The sequence below is a fragment of the Clytia hemisphaerica genome, unplaced genomic scaffold (genome assembly GCF_902728285.1).
Source record: "Clytia hemisphaerica strain Z4C2 unplaced genomic scaffold, Clytia hemisphaerica genome assembly, whole genome shotgun sequence".
Taxonomy (NCBI): Eukaryota; Metazoa; Cnidaria; class Hydrozoa; order Leptothecata; family Clytiidae; genus Clytia; species Clytia hemisphaerica.
Genome location: NW_027103962.1, coordinates 1,963,186 through 1,980,553, shown reverse-complemented (window position 1 = coordinate 1,980,553; position 17,368 = coordinate 1,963,186). Strand labels below are relative to the sequence as shown.

The 17,368-nt window shown below is 35.6% G+C and overlaps 3 protein-coding genes across 3 annotated transcripts in view; 1 reads left to right on the top strand and 2 right to left on the bottom strand.

The window, feature by feature from the left end:
• Window positions 1-747: 747 nt before the first annotated feature.
• On the bottom strand, window positions 748-2,109 carry LOC136810294 (zinc finger protein OZF-like). Its single transcript, XM_067066862.1, has one exon. It carries the CDS (start codon window positions 1,879-1,881, stop codon window positions 859-861), a length of 1,023 nt encoding a protein of 340 aa, XP_066922963.1. The 5' UTR covers window positions 1,882-2,109; the 3' UTR covers window positions 748-858.
• Window positions 2,110-2,692: 583 nt separating this feature from the next.
• On the bottom strand, window positions 2,693-8,750 carry LOC136810291 (isocitrate dehydrogenase [NADP] cytoplasmic-like). Its single transcript, XM_067066860.1, has 12 exons — window positions 7,988-8,750; window positions 7,450-7,489; window positions 7,060-7,166; window positions 6,747-6,833; window positions 6,356-6,516; window positions 5,888-6,031; window positions 5,564-5,736; window positions 4,785-4,900; window positions 4,463-4,603; window positions 4,061-4,111; window positions 3,603-3,717; window positions 2,693-3,267 (listed from the first exon to the last, which is right to left on the bottom strand). The coding sequence occupies exons 1-12, from the start codon at window positions 8,001-8,003 to the stop codon at window positions 3,177-3,179; spliced, it is 1,242 nt and encodes a 413-aa protein (XP_066922961.1). The 5' UTR covers window positions 8,004-8,750; the 3' UTR covers window positions 2,693-3,176.
• Window positions 8,751-16,725: 7,975 nt separating this feature from the next.
• Window positions 16,726-17,368, top strand: part of LOC136810296 (ADP-ribosylation factor 6) — a 7,201-nt gene continuing 6,558 nt past the window's right edge. The window contains exon 1 of the mRNA XM_067066864.1: window positions 16,726-16,826. The gene's annotated coding sequence lies outside the window, so the exon portion shown is untranslated. The remainder of the gene's footprint in view (window positions 16,827-17,368) is intronic.

The window sequence follows — 17,368 nt, the reverse complement described above, 5'->3', positions numbered from 1 at the left end:
AGAACATTGATGTATGCTTATTAATAGTGATTCTTATAGATAAACATGCGTTTTTTGAGCCAACATATTTTTTTTGAAAAAATCTACTTGAGCCATCTTTTACCTATGATGGTACCCTACTTTTCCAAAAAACCCGTTTTTTGGCCCAAATTTGCCCAAAAAATTTTTTTTTCATCACATTTGAGGGTTTATAGTTACACACACCTTTGTGCAAAAAATCAGAAAAAACCAATGAGCCAATCACGAGGAAAGCCAATAACGAGCGGACAAAGGTTAATTTATAGGATCTCCACCCCACCGGGGTAGGTCCAAAAAGTCATATCCATCATCCAAAGCCTTTCTTGAAAAGTAAGACCCCCCAGAGGGTATTTACACAATGTGGTTTGCCGAAAAGTTGATAGTATTCCAATTGCTACGTGAAAAATACGAATCGCAGAAAGAGGCTGTTATATTGTAGAGGTTGATATAAAAGCTAATAAAATACCAAGATATTTTTTTTAGGTAGTAGAAAGCTTTTGATTTGTACACCATGGATCAAATGCAGCCAACTTAGAATAAATTCAAAAACGTTCAACAATAATAAATTAAGATAATACAAAAATACAGAAATATTTTCAAATTTTTAACAATACACAGGTTGCAAAATTAAAGTGTGAAGACAAATCACGCATTTACTCGAAATTTTTATGTGCTTGTTACATGACATTTATTTCTGATTGGTTCGAATTTATTGACCCTTACAAAGTTATCAGCTGTAAGTTGTAAAGCAAGTAACATGGGAATAAAATCACGTGAACCTTTTTCCAGTAATCACATGTTTTGACTGCACTGATTATAATTTTGCAACCCGTCGTGTATTTAACCACATTCTTCACAAAATGAAGCTTCAAATAATGAAAAATCAAAATCCATGTTTGGGTGGTGCAGTGTTTGATGTCTTGTAGACACACTCTTCGAACGAGATGTATAACCACAAACATTACACATGATAAATGAAAAACTTCGGTGAACAATACTGATGTGATCTGCCAAGAGAAGTTTATTTGAAAAACATTTACCACATTCGCAGCATTGATTTATTTTGGTTTCACCAACATGTCTTTCAGAAGAAGTTAAAAAGTTCTCGGTAACTTTCTTTGTATTTAGTTCACAAACATGATCATGTTTTTCTCCAGCATGGTTACATTGTAAAGATAGTATTTTCAATTGAAAAGTTTTTCCACAGTTTCCACATGATTTAGAGGGTTTGATCGATCGCTCCCTTTTTTTATATTTATACATGCCTACATGTCTATTTTCATGGTCTTTTAGTTTGTCTTTTCTGCTAAGTTTAGCCCCACAATATCTACATTGAAAGGGTTTTTTATCAGTATGGATCCACATATGTCTTTGCATGCTAAAGTTTGATGTAAAACCCGCTCCACATTCCTTACACTTAAAAAGCTTGCGAAAATGTTGTATATTCCCTGCTGGGTGTTTCTTGCGGAGGAGCTCATCAGCTTTAGCATTAAGGACACTACGTTTTTCAACAACACTTACTGGACTGTTAGAATGTCGTATTTCCGTGACAGTCTTTAATCCAGGGGTACTCAGTACATTGAAGCCATCCCCATCGTGTAAATGAGACACTGATACAAAGGAAGCAGGATTCCCATTTTCTCTAGAGTTGACTTCAAATTTTTTAGCAGATGCTCGGTCTGACTCGGTCTCAGTCTTTATTTTGACAACATCATCAGTACGAAGCTCAGTCGCCAAAGGATCAACTGTTTTATTAACATTATTGTCCTTACAAGTGTTATCAAAAAATGAATCTTCCTCTTCAGTTTTGATGGTAATTTTTAACTCACCATTGGCCTGTCTGTCAACACTTTGTTGTGCCATGCATGAATAAGAAATCAAATTAATACCACTTCCATTTGAATTAATCAACCAATCTAATTGTGTCTTTCTTGTCTCGTCACTTTTCACCTTCTTAATTTACTTTTTACATTTTCTTAATTTTTATTGTCTAAGAAAAATAAGATAATTTATTTAATTACACATTACATGACTAAAATCTGAGAATACACTTATAGACGGCCGACTTTCTTCCTTGCCTCCTTTCGATGTAAAAGACTTTCGTCAAAAAAACGAAGGAAGGCAAGGCAGAAGGTCGACCGTCTTAACTAGAGCTAAATGGTTCAGGGCTGTTCAATTAAATTTCCGTACGGGAGGGTGGACGAACCTTTTCATAGCAAAAATAGATTCTTAGAAATGTGTGGATATCCCCTGGAAAACGGCAAAATTTGCAAAAGGGCCCTTGGAAAAATTCTTTGCTTGAGATTGCTTGTCCAGACGTTCATTATGGCGATTGATGTCCGTCCAGAATGGCGTGAGAATGCCAAATGATTCAGCGAGGAACAAGATTCAAACAAAAATTATAACTTTCTTTAGTCATGTGTCCTTATTCACTTTTTGTTTATTCTTATTTCTTTTGTTTTAAGTTATCTTAAAAGAGAAAATACATGTGTAATTAATTACAAAATGGTCAATCATTTTCCAGGAATGGAAAAGGAATGACTTTTCAGTGAAGTTTTGTACCGAAATCTTTCCAAGAACTGCAAAACAACACCGGCTCTGTAAGGAAAACACTTTTGATTTGAAAGGATCTTCAGTGGACACCAAGACATTTCCATTGAAAATAAATGAATGATAAAGATTGTGAGGAGATCTCTTGAATTGCAACAGCCTTGACAAATAGCACTGCAGTAAATCTAACGGACGATAATATTATCTTCCCAAAAATTCATTTCTAAAAAAACTAAAAAAACTAAGAAAATTTGTACTGTTGACTAAGAATTTGATTTTATAAATATTAATTATTACAAGAATTGAAAATAATTACTTTAAAGACTAATAAAATGGCTTTCTTTTTATAAGTATAAAGGCTCTCAGCCTAGAAAGTTTTCATAAAAGTTTAAAATCAAATCAGCCACTTAATAATTAGAGAAAAAAACATCAACATAAATTTGCATTTAATTCAATCAATTACAAAATTTCAGTAATCTGACAAGTTAACAAATTTGAAAAACTGAAACACTAAATTATATCATTCTAGCATAAAAATCAGGTTAAAAATCTATTTTCTAAAGTAACCATATTAGCTGGAGCCCATAATTATCTGAATCTGTTCCATTTTATAAGTTAGCAGCTTTAAGTTTCACTTGCAAGTTGTCAGCAATCTTTTGAATAAATTCAATGGTGTTCAAGTAATCAGCACGAACAATTCTAGAATTTGAAATAAAAGGCATGTGTTGAACAGTGAAAAAGAAAGTGGCTATTACTATTTTTAATTTTTCCTCTACACATATATGAAGAGTAAAAGGGTGATTGCAAGAAGCATTACGGGGGGAAAGGCAGTTTACAAACAATAGCTTGATGGCACTCACTTAAGTAGTAGCTGTTTTACAAATAATTTAAGGGTGTCTAAATCTTGGATTTAATAAGTTAAATTCCACCATTGATCTATCCTAACCTCTCATCTCATGCTGAGCTTTGGTCACTAAAAAACCACCAAAGAATATAAAAGAGTTAAGAGAGAAAAAGGTTAAAGAAATACATACTTGTTAGCTCCACCTTTGATGCAGATAGCCAAATCTTTTGTCATAAAACCACTTTCAATAGTTTCGACACATGTCTCTTCTAAGGATTTTGCAAACTGAGTCAGCTTATCATTACCTGAAGGAAGAGAACATCATTTTCTTACAAAAAAAACAAATAACAGGACAAAAATATCTGAAAAGGATTGCTTTCGCTTGAGACTTTTGGGTCTGACAAAGAGAAATTTGGGTTGAACAATGTTAAGTTCTTATGTATAATTAACCACTAAGAAAGAGATATCAAGGTAAGTCTGTGACCGCAGTCGGAGGCGACCCGAAGGGTCCTTTTTTCAAAGCTATCTAACCGAAGGTAGAGGGCGCCACTCTTTCTCCCTCGAAGGGATATTATTATCATATCAATAATAGTTATTGGTCAGAAAATCAATAACAGGTGCTTTTATAAAAGATTTTGACAAACTTACTATCAAGTTTACCACGGTGCAACAATCCACGCGTCCATGCAAAGATTGAAGCTAAAATGAATTGGTGGTTTCAGTTAGTTTAATAAAAAATTGAACTTAAAAATGGAACTTTTTCATGTGATCGTCTAAAAAGATTGAGATGATTTGAAGTTTTAATAAACAAACTTGGCATTTTTAATAACAAAGCTATCAAATATGCTGCTTAGTTGATAAGGAAAAATTGTTCATCAAGTGCAAAACGAACATATTTCAAGATATGTCTAACATAATAGTAAAGATGAAAAACTATAGCACTCCTAGCATGAAACGTTTTTTAACTTGATTAAAATAAAGTATTTTCAATATATAGATAGACAGAGATAGATATTCTGGATAGAACTGAAATGATCCTCTTATTCTTACCAACAGGATTAGTTGAGGTTTCTTTTCCTTGTTGGTGTTGTCTGTAATGTCTGGTGACAGTTCCATGGGCAGCTTCAGCTTCAATGGTCTTTCCATCAGGACATAATAAAACACTTGTCATCATACCAAGGGATCCATAACCTAAGAATAATATAGAAAGAGATTCGTTTCTATTCTATTCACCCATTCACCATGGTCTACATTGAAGGCAAAATTAAAGGCGAGGGCACTATAACCTATCCAATTTTAAATTTTTTGATAGAAAATACTGTCTATAAAAGCTGTAATACATGACGAAATGATTTGATGTATTTAAACAAACCTTGAGCAACAGTGTCAGATTGGACATCTCCATCATAGTTCTTGCAAGCCCAAACAAATCCACCATCAACTTTCAAAGCGTATGCAACCATGTCATCAATCAGACGATGCTCATACCTTTGGAAAGGAGAAATTATCAAAACTAAGAAACACTGGAGATCATTCAGTTACATAATTCTACACAACAACATGTCCTGCTAAAGGGCTGATCTCATACACCAATTTTGCTTTATGAGGAAAATCTTTAAAAAATCTGAGCTTAAACAACATAAGCGAGATAAAATCTGGTAAAAATCTATAACAGAAAAAAGATTGGGTACACATTTTTTCATAAGCAACTCCAATTTTCGGGTAACAACTGTTGCTTAGCATAGCATTCTATCTCATTTTCTAAAAAATTTGCTGACTACCCCTGATATTATATCATATTTATGCTTATTGGGTCTTATTGGGCTATTGTTTACCATACTTGGATTATCTAAAAACTATTACTTAAGAAGAAAGTGAAAAAATTGGCTAATTTCAGGGCTTGAACCTCAGCAACCTGGTAACTTAAAAAAAAACATAGTTGCTGATAGTTGTTGCATTGATATTAGATTTAACTTCAGTTTTTCGAAAAATTAAGTTAGTGTTTATAAGGAGTCCTTAAGCCAACTCCTATAATGTTACAACCTCAATCCTCCTTCAGACTTTATCTATAATGATTTAAGACAGTTTTTAAGGTTCACCAAGTATTTTGATCAAAATCAAAATAAGGAAAAAGATTAAAATTCTACTCACCAGATACCAGCTTTCTCAAACTTCTCTTTGTATTCTTTATCGTAGATTTCTTGAAAGATGTCCTTGAAACGTCCATCATATTTCTTTAAAATAGTGTTCTTCGTACTCAAGTACAATGGGTAGGTCTTCTCCAAAGCACAATTGAAAGAGCTGTATGCAAAATCTCTGATTGACTAGTATAAAAAAGAAGAAATTTGTAAATCATTTTAATACAATTTGATTTTTTAATTAAAGTTTTTTTTAATTAACAATTGACGATCAATTTTGTGATGGATAAAATTTGGTGAAAAAAGCATCATAAAAAACAAAGCAAACACTAATAACCTGATCAGTATTGTACATTCCCATAGCAACACCACCACCATTGAAATCATAAACAACATACTCCATAGGTGCACTACCATCAGATGGTGTGAATTTCATTTCAAGTTTGCCGGCACCAGGCACAACAAAATCTGTAGCTTTGTACTGCATGAAAATATAAGATTATCACAATGTAATTAGCAGATTAGATCCGAGCAGATCTTACTGCAAGTTCTTGTTAGAATTTATTGACCCTTCAAAATTCTCACAGAAAAGTCTAATCATTTTACGAAATTGTCAAATCTTTTGTTTAGTGAGCTATTTTACCAAAATCATTCTTGCTAGAAAGACGGAAATCAAGTATTTGTATCTCAAATAAAGCGATTTCCGTCTACAGACGGAGAAGTTTCAACACTCATTAAATAAGTTACATGGACTGGAACTTTCAGGAGATAAAAAAACCTTTCATGTTTAGAGTTTTAGTTTTACCTGATCAGCATGAGCGTGTCTGCCAATAATGATTGGTTTAGTCCATCCGGGCACAAGCTTTGGTATATTTTTGCAGATGATGGCTTCCCTAAAGACAGTACCACCAAGAATGTTACGGATTGTACCATTTGGTGATTTCCACATCTTCTTTAATTTGAACTCTAAAAACAATGCAAAAATAGTCATTCTGCAATTACTGCTACAAAAAAGCTCAGAGAAAAATACCATAAAAGATTAGGATTAAAAGTTATATAAAGAACAGGTTCTGATATTTGTATAATATAACCTTAGAGTTGTAAAGATTAATACCCCCTCAAACTGATAATAATTTAGTTATTATTTTTAGGATCATCTTCATCACAGCTGTTTCTTTAGAGCAAAATAAGAGTACCTTCAACTCTCTTTTCATCAGGAGTGATGGTTGCGCATTTGATTCCAACATTGTATTTTTTAATGGCTGCTGCTGCCTCATGTGTTACTGTGTAAAAAAAGATTGATCATAGTTTCTGGGATAATAATTTTGCATTTGCAGATTGTAGCTAATGGCAAAAATTTCCATCTTGAAAGTAAAAATAAACTTGGAATCCTACTCAAGGTAGTATAGCTAAAACGGGCTGAAAATGGGTGGATTTTGTTTTAAATGAAATGCAATTTGTTGATGAGAAAGCTCCACACTGAGCTTTAACTTTAGAATATTTTCTAACCTTGATCATCAGTTGCATCTCGGTTTTCCATACCAAGGTCATATCTTTTTATGTCCAGATCAACAAATGGGAGGATCAACTGCTTCTTGATCATATCCCAAATGACTCTAAAAGTACAATATGAATTTGTTTCAAAAATTTACCAGATCAAATGGCAGAGAATTCCAGAGAGTATACTTTAAGCAGCATTATTGAAGTACCATGATGTTGTGAAAGGAAGAATTTTTCGCAATTTCAAAAATTCAACCCTGGCATCCCATCATATAAGATTCTTCATTGAATGAAAACACAAAACAATTTCATAGATGTCTATTCAATGAAAAGCAATTAAGCATCAAAATATACAGAGAAATTGGGTATTATGTCATAAATCAAAAAAATCTTGATAACCTGGTCATTTCATCACCATCGAGTTCAACAACAGTTCCACCTAACAAAATAAAATAAAAGATTATGACAGAAAATGTTCAATTATGAGTGCTTTACATGAGTCTGGACTGAAGTTTGTTTGCTGTCACCTTGATTTTGAAGTTGGGTCAGTCGATCAGAAAATATTTTTTTGATGATAATATGAAACTTCAGCTTACATTTGGTTGATTTTGAAGTGAAAACAGGCCTCCAGATAGAAAAAGAAAATTACACCATCTTGATGTTTGCAACACCAAATTTAAAGACAAGTAATAATAGGCTTAATAATTTCAACTTAGAAGCTATATTCCAGAAGCACCGGCAAGGGTTTTTAGTGTATTCCCACCAAAAACTCTGCTTAAACTAATTTCAGGAGAGGCAGTGCCTGATAGTTTGATGTTATAAAGGCACGAAACATGGCCTGTATATTTATCTTAGAAAAGGCATATTATTTAAACTTATCCAGAGCTTCAAAATTCCAAACTGTACAAGAACTTATAACAGCCACAAGATTATTTACCTGGAATTTTGGCCATTGTGAGTTCCAGTTGTGAGAGGGAAGTGCAAAAGTTATACTTAGCTAAAAATAAACAAGAGTGATACTTTAATGGACCTCTACCTGATAAAGGTAGTCAAAGCATGTTGAATGATGTTGAAGAAATTGTTCAAACGAAAAAGGAAGGTTAACAGAGCATAGCTTAAAGATGTGTAAGCTTGAAAACATGAAGAAACTTGTTTTATACTATATTTAGAATGTTTTAGTGGTAAATATTTTTTGGAGATCAAACGATGCTAATTTTAGAGGATTAACAAAAATAATCCTTCCTTCCTAAAGATATGTCAACAAAATCTAATGAAACAATTTTGAGAATAAAGTCCGAAATCATTTGGCAAAAATTTGCCTAAAAATCTGGAAGTTACATTTTGAGTATTACTATTTTGCATCATTGTTTAAAAATTCAGAAAAAACTTTGCAATTTTGCATAAAGTCCTTAACCCTTTCCGCACCAATACCTTATTTAAGCACCTCATTCTATTTGCCACAGCTTTTGAAAAGATGACTATTCATTGCCAAGAAAATTCATTGCTATTTTGCCAATGTCAGATACATTCCACAATTTTTTCCCAAAAATATTGGCACTATGGGACCAGAATTTAGCGCCAAAGAAAATGATGCTCTATCTTTGAGACAGCCTGGCAGTTAGTGGAAGTATCTCTATTTTAAGCATGTTCAAAGTTCACAATAACAACTTTCTTTTTAGTACGGAAACCAAACAGTGAGAACAAGAACAAAAAACTTAAAGTCAGCGCTCTGTGGTTGTGACGTAGTTTACGAAATTGTTAAGAGGCCTCTCACATATCGATTTTTCCCACGCTTAGTTTAAAAACCCACCCACCCCCTACCCTTAGCGTCATATTATAAAATATACTGAAAATCAATGAAAACCTTTTTTTTCCTTTCTCACTTCGGGTACTGATGTTTCACTGCCAGAGAAGTTGCTTCCCCCCTTCTGCTTGGTACATTTTCGGAGTAGTGGTTTCGGTATAAGACTTTGACACAGATTGGTTCCGAGACCTGCATAAGTTATGACGCGGAAAAAAAAGCCCCAAACTTTTTTAACATAATGAGCATCTCCGGCATTTTAGGCCAAAAAAAAAAGTTGTCTTGTTTCCGGAAATCGGCCGGGTGAACTTTTTTTTGGAAAAAAATATATCTCACCCGGCCGCAAATAGAAAAAAACCTTTTTTTTTGTGCAATCGAAGAAAAAAAACTTTTTTTCAAACTGAATATTTCAGACAAGTAAGCTAAAGAACGCAAAACGTTTTCTCAACATTATTTAGTTCTTCGTAGTAACAATATGTATTAGTTGTGCACGAGGCATTATGTGTGCAAAAAATTGTACGCGACGATCCATTTAACGATTGTATTCAAAGATTTACGTATGTCACTTGTGTTTTGAAAAAGAAAATCTTCTGTCACAAATGTTTTCTACTTTCCTTTTTATGTTGTTGTGAATAGAATTACCTTAGAGTACAGCTTCTTCTTAAAATTTCGTTTTTTCAAGTAAAAAGACATCGAACCTGGATTATTTTTTCGTACACGTCAATTAGAGTTTTTCTAGGAAAATTGAAAAAAAAAAATATTTTCCGGCCGCCCGGGTGAGATTTTTTTTCGTCACCCGCATTTCCGGAAACAAAACTACTTTTTTTTTTGGCCTTACTATACCGGTTTATTCTCGATGCTGTGAAAAAGACACAAATTTGATGCGAGGATGTTTTGTTGAATCTTGACAAATGAAGAGGCTGCTACCAGAAAAATAATAAGTATGAAAGTTAAAGTTTTCTGGAAATTTTAACATCTGTTGGGTCTCGAAAATTAATATCTCTAGGAGATTTTCTTAGCGTCACTCGATCTAACCCACCCACCCTATAGCGTCGAAATGACGCTAAGCGTGAGAAAAATCGATATGTGAGTGGCCCCTAAGATAAAATGACATACTTTTTAACAACTTTTTTTTACATCAGTTTTTTAAGCCTCTTCGTAGGAGAACGTGTCTTTCTATAAGGAATTTTATAACACTTCATGGCAGATTAAAAAGACGATCAGAAAACAAAAGCTTCTTCGTTTTTCATTTTCGCATGTTATGGGGAAAAATTTTCTCTATTTCTATTTCTATTTCTATTTGGTTGAGTTGCATGAGGCTTTGAGGCCTATTTTCGCAACTATAGACGCTTTCAATGAGCGCCCCGTCAGCACCTTGGACTGACTACCCAATTCCCCTCACATGGCATGGGTTGACCCGGGCGAAAGTTCATTCACTTGCCAAGTGAACCGCTGCGAGTGGGAATCTAACCTTAGTCGCCTGTGCAGTAACCAAGGTCAATGACCACTATACCACAGCGCCTTTTTTCTTCTTTCAGAAGATGCTTTATTCGATATGAGGATTCCCATTTCTGTAAAATCACTATTCCCCATGGTTGCAAAATGGTGGCTAAGGGTTATTCCTTTGTTCTTTTGCTATTTTCTTTTGTTCTATGTGACGTAAAGACGCTTCACAAATCGAAGCACTTCCACTAACTGCCTGGAGACAAAAATGGTCAACATGGCATGGGGCAAAGATTTTGAATTTTTGAATTTTTGAATGTTGAATATATCCGACAAAAGTAAATGGAGTGGAAGTGGCATAGAAAGGAAAAAACCTCATTTTAACACAATTTTCCCCAAAAAATTTCTTTTGAACCAGGCAATGTCAATCAAACTGTTCGATTACCGTAAGTTGGTCTAATGTTGACATCCCTCTTCTAATTTCAACACCCTTATTTAGAGATGGAATAATATGAAGGTCGATATCGCTGATGGAAACTATTTTTCTTTGCTTAGCGATAAAAGAGAAAAAAATCGTTTGTCTACAAGGTTTGTGTCACGTATTTGATTTCTTGGATCCATGGCTACTAAACCAACGGATGAAATTGAACCAGAAAGGGAACCAAATGAAGACGTACAGATTTGGAAACGAATAGTAACAGAACTATCTCTTCAAGCACCGGATCCCCAGATCAAATCTTGTCTTCAATTGTACAATCCAGAGAAACCTACAAAATCCATTATCGCTACACTGACCAAAAGTTTCAAAAAAGACACAATTCACGACACACTTAACTTCCTGTCAAAGCAGGAAGTTGAATCTGCTAACAAGAATGAACTTGTCCAAAAGCTCTGCCTCAAAGTCAAAAGCTTTTTTCCAGATGTATGCCAGATCTGCAACATGTCCTATGTTATCAAACTCAATGATGAACCCTTTCTCCAGTGTGCATCATGTGGTCAAGAAGTACACCGAGAGTGCTACCTGAATCTTTTGAAAGATATGAACCTAGTTGATCATAACGAGGCAATACGCGATACACTTTTCAAAATTCCAGGCATGATCTTCCTGTGTCAATCCTGCCAAGATAACACTGTGTCTTTCACCCATGATAGTAACACACCGAATCCACCAAACAAAACACCAAGATCAACTGAATCCCAGGACAAATCTACTTGGAGTGTAGTAGATGAGGACGATGAGATCAATGCACCAATGACAGAAGACGATACTTCCAACATAATAAACCAAACAGCTGGCGGACCACCAAATGAAATCAACTTAACCCAACACGATCGCCCAATATCCGGATCAGATCTCAGACCAAAATCAAGAAAATGATCAAATATGTCGCTTCTACATAAAAGGAAAATGTAATATGGACTGAAAGGCTGAGGACTGTCAATTTATCCATCCAGAGCCTGTACAAAATTGCAAATATGGCAACAAACAACCAAGAGGTGCAACCTAGGTACCAAAGTGCCAAAGCTTCCACCCGAGGATGTGCTCATCATCTTTCAAGAGGGGAATGCTTAATCTTGACTGCAAATTACGCATGTTAAGGGAACCAAACGATATCAGAAAAAGCAAAACAATCGTAATGATGAACCTCAGATTTTCGCTTTATCCTGGACAACTTTCGCACAGAAATAATCTCTTTTGAAAACAATTGTTTCAGCAACCAAACCAACAATACAATTCAGGAACCAAGATTTTGTCACATCAACCTCACAAAATTCAATCGTCAACATCCCTAAAATCTACCACCCCCACCCCCACAATGGAACCAACATTTCCAGGATCTATGGGACAGTGACTGCCCTTCTGATGCTGACCCGACTACCAAACGACTTCTAAACCTACCTGAAATGTTTTCGTTGTCAATATACAAGAACTTTGCCCACAAACAAACCTTCATCTGTACCCTACCTCAAAGATCTTACAAAAGCCAAACAAATTTTTTAGCTTACCGAAACCTGGTACGGACAATCACAAAAAAGGAGACTTGAGATTGAAAATGACACTTTTTTAAGAAAACAGAGACAGGTAAATGAAAAATTGGCAGAGCAGCGGAGGCGTGGCATTTTATGTGCGTAATGAATGCACCATTCTGCGAGCCCATTTTCAAATTCTCGAAAGAGTAAATGATGATGTGCTTTTATCAAAAAAATTTATCTTCTCTCTGTGTATCACAGACAACCAAAATCCAGACCGCAAATTGAGCACAGAATTTACAAGAACTCCTTTCTGCAATGATAGCAAAAATTGATAGTATTACTGATTGTACACCTGACACATACATCCTTGGGGATTTTAACATACCACACACACCTCTTAATGATGAGACTTCAACCCCAACACGAAATTGCATTAAACAGCTTCTGGACGTTTTAAATGTTTTTAAAGCAGACTTGCACATTAATCAACTGATACACAAATCAACACACCGTGATGGTAATAATTTAGACTTTCTATTCACAAACAACACAGACACTGTATTTAATTACACATGCTCACCTACTATTTATTCAGATCATCTTGTTGTAGATGTTACAACACATCTGAATTTTGATAATCAATTCGGAGAAACTGAAGAACGTAACTAATAAGCAAATTTGACCTCTACAACTTCCAAAGTGATAAAATTGACTGGGAAATTATTAACAAAGAATTAACAGAGATTAATTGGTCTCAAGAACTGGACACAATCTATATGACCCAAATCGTCAATATGTCAACTTCTTGAAAAATGTCTTCTGATTGTGAAAAAGCATTTGCCAAAAGAAAACCTCCAAAAATTTTTCAAAGATTCCAAGAGATCGTCGTATTCTTATGAGAAAACGTAAAAGACTCTCCAAAAAGAATTTCAAACCAATAAAAAAATCAGAAAACTAATTGACATTGAACTGATGCTACAGCAATCCCACAAAAATGAACGCGACAAAGCAGAGCTGGATGCCTCACTCAAAATCAAAAGCAATCCTAAATACTTCTACTCCTATGCAAAAAGATTCACAAAAACTAAACCTAAAGTTGGCCCACTGAAACATCCAATCACCAACAAATTAACAACTGACTCACAAGAGATGGCAAACATCTTACAAAAGCAATACTGTTCAGTATTTACCACTCCCAAAACAGACTACAGTTTTCTGAATTCAAATGAGACAAAAGACTCCTCAACCCTTGAGCACATTACTTTCACAGAAGATGATTTAATTCCAACAAATTGACACTATTCCAGCCAACTCGTCAGCCGGACCAGATGGCTTTGCCAGCAAAGGTTTTTTCAAATGTGCAAGAAATCACTTTCTAAGCCACTTAAGATGATATGGCAAAACACTTTGACAAAGGAATCACACCTGAAATTCTCAAAAACAAGCCACATTACACCAATATTCAAGAAAGGAGATCAAGGTTTACCAGAGAATTATCGACCTGTTGCGCTGACATCAATTACCACTAAAATATTTGAGAAAATAGTCAGAGAGAAATTGCAAATCCACCTTGAAGAAACAACCTATACAATCCAACACAACATGGTTTCAGACCAGGGCGATCTTGCTTGAGTCAACTATTGGCTCATTTAGAAAGACTGATATCTCACCTACAAAACAATGAAAATGTTGATGTAATCTACCTTGACTTCAGCAAGGCCTTTGACAAGGTGGACCATCACATCTTGCTACACAAGCTAAAAATCAATGGAATGAAAGGACAACTATTGAACTGGATACAATCCTTCCTTACTGAGAGATACCAAAAAGTTTCCATAAACACGTTCCTATCAGATGAAGCGAAAGTTACAAGCGGAGTTCCACAAGGCTCAGTTCTGGGCCCCCTCTTGTTTCTGGTAATGATTAGTGACATAAACGAAAAGATTAAACATTCCATCCTCTCATCTTTTGCTGACGACACAAGACTTATGAAGGCAATATCTTGCGCTGCAGATGTGAGTCTCCTTCAAGATGATCTAGACGTTGTCTATGACTGGACATCCAATCAACAATATGGAGCTCAATGGAAAAAAAAGTTTGAACACATTGCATACGGAAAAAATGAACAACTGAAAGTACACTCAGTCTACAAATCAGATGTACAGCAGCCAATCGAAATAAAAAGTGCTGTGAAAGACCTGGGTATCCTGCTATCAAACAACCTGTCATATGAAATGCACATTCAAACGATCACTGACAGAGTCAAGGGTATAAGTGCCTGGATATACAGAACCTTCAAGTCCAGAGATAAATCAGTAATGATCACTCTTTGGAAGACATTGGTACTTCAAACATCTGGAATACTGCTCCCAGCTATGGTCTCCTACAAAGCGATCCCTGATGCAAGAACTGGAGTATCTGCAAAAAATCCTTTATAAAAGGGATCCAACTTCCACCCAATTTGAATTATTGGGAGAAGCTCAAACACCTCAACATGTACAGTCTCGAGAGAAGACGCGAAAGATACCAAATTATATATACATGGTGTATAATCGAACAACTGGTGCCAAATTTTAACTATGGTGAAGGGGAAGGCGGTATTTATTCATATACAAACCAACGCCTGGGAAGAAAATGCCACCTCAAACCAGTGAATACAACGAACAAGAACATTTGGAAGAACTGCCTTTCAGACACCGGTCCAAGACTATTCAATGTGTTACCAAGAAAAATACGTGACATGACCAAATGTTCCAAAAATTCCTTCAAAAAACAACTTGATCAATTTCTGCAAGATGTTCCCGACCAGCCACTGCTCCCTGCCTATCTCCCTTACAGGATGGCTGACTCGAATTCAATTGTTGAAATGGTCAAACACCGGACCCCACGGGTTGAGTGAGCAGAGAATTTGCTGAAACACATCAAAGGTAATCAAAGGTAGGTAATGATCCCAACCTTGCTATTATTCCCATCGCTAAAAAGGGTGTCGAAATTAGAAGAGGGATGTCGACATTAGACAGTCAGGGACAGTCGCCTTATTAGGAGACGTCTCCTGATTAGGAGACATGTAGGTCGCTTGGGGTTGCTTGATTAGGAGACCCGTCTCCTAATTAGGAGACATAAAACTTTGATCTCAATTTTAAGGGCTTTAGGCTTTTCCGCGCATTTTGAAACTAGTTTTAATGGAAAGAGCAGCCTCGAATTGGTAAAGTTTTAAAAAAATTATCAAAATTTCTTGGTGCAATCAATCACAATCCTAATATAAAGCACTATAAGGAAGCCCCTCTTGATTTTTTTCATGTCCGCCATTTTTCTTTTCTTATAGTTTATTCGAAATAAAATTTCTTATTGTCAAAGAAGAAAAAGAAAAAAAAAGGCGGAAAAAAAAAAAAAAAAAAAAAAAATTTTTCTTTTTGAGACGCTTTTGTTCAGAAGACAATTTCTTACTTCTGATTGGTTCTTATGGATTATTAGAATTGTGATTGATTCCACCGGTGGATTTTTCTGAAAATCACCATATATGGAATCAATTTTTTGTGCTCTTTCCATTGGGAGCAATCAAATCATGCGCAGTTTGCTCGTTCACAAGATAATTATACCCGTCTCCTGATTAGGAGACGTGAACCTCCTGATTAGGAGACGGGTCCCTGACTGTTAGACCAACTTCTTACGGTACCAAACTATTTTAAACTCAATTACCAAACACAAACAAAATACCAAAATGTACAAAGAAAAATTTCTTAGTTCTTGGAAAAAGTTGTTAGGTTAGCCCCCAGTCAACAGACCTAAATAAATAGCCCCCCCCCCTGAGTAAGTACCCCCCCCCCTAATCTTAGATAAAAAGAGCCCCCAGCCAGAACTTTAGGTTCTAGCCCCCCCCCTAAGAGCCAGGGGGGTTGCATTCCATATGACCCCCTACTTCAGTTTTTTGGATGGTGTCATCCTCCCTTAAAATACCCCCCTTCTTCAAAGTAGACTAGACAGGAGAATTCATTTCACATGATGGATCTCCAGCCAGGCTAGATCCAAGAAAATATGAAGAATGAAAATGTGTCAGAGGGGTTGGAACTGTCTTTCGCCCTAAGTTAGTCTGTTACTAGCCCAAAGAAAGTGAAATAAACTGCTTCATAAAATTTCAGTGTACTAGCTGAGGCAACTTTCAGTCCAATGTTCACTTTCCAACAGAAAAAGTTGGTTTGTTTGTTTGGTTTTATATACCTGCAAGCTAGCGTCCAAAAATGACAGGTCGATGCTCATGCTTTTTACATGTGTCGGGCGGTATAAGAAATTGTGAAATCGAACAGAGATATCTCACTTGCTTTGAAAGGGCGCTTTTTACTTGTTTTGGCTATTTGTCTCTACTAAACTCACTTGTCTTCCCGTTCGATCATTAGAATTGAAAATGAACAAGCGAGTCTTTGCTTGGCAATTTGTTAACTTACCGCTGACCAGACGCGAAATTTCATCGCGGATTCCTTAAATTCAAATCGAATGAGTTGCGAAGAAGGAAGGCGGCAATGGCGATGAGAGGAGAATTTGGCACGCCCAATTAAAAGAGGTATTTTTATCATGTAATTTGTTGAGTTTTGACTTTTTTCTTATTTACGATGTTTTTGCAGTACGTGTATTCTTTATTTTTCACTTTTCATTGAGATTTTCTTTCATTTTGAGGTAATTCTTTGGTGACTCAAAGTTCTTGCCCCATGCCATTTGCATTGCCAGTCTGTATCAGTTTTTTGATACACCATTTTAACTTTCCCTCTTATATGATTTCGTGAAACAACTGTTCACAAGCAATGCCTAACAGTTCGCAAATAATCAATAGGAATTCTAGGCCCACATCATGATCTAAAAGGAAACTCTTGCCTTGGCATGGCGGTGCACTAAACTGTGTTTCGGTTGGAAACTCTCTCTCTGTTTGACTTTTGAGTCACTGAGTGGGAAAGCCTAAGTTATAACCCCCAAAGTGTGATTCCACTTTTTTCTTTTTTAATTCGCTATCCTTCCTTGTAGTACCCTAGCTTTGATAAATGTCGACATACCTTGTTGTCAAGTAGTATCTGGTATGATGCAAAGTACTAGAAGACCCTGTCGACGCAC

Coding starts and splice junctions, on each gene's coding strand:
- LOC136810294 (XM_067066862.1), bottom strand. CDS start 1,881: ATGGCACAACAAAGTGTTGACAGACAGGCCAATGGTGAGTTAAAAATT.
- LOC136810291 (XM_067066860.1), bottom strand. Junction 7,167..7,449: donor GATGGTGATGAAATGACCAG/GTTATCAAGATT, acceptor TTGTACTTTTAG/AGTCATTTGGGATATGATCA. Junction 6,834..7,059: donor AGATGCAACTGATGATCAAG/GTTAGAAAATAT, acceptor TTTTTTACACAG/TAACACATGAGGCAGCAGCA.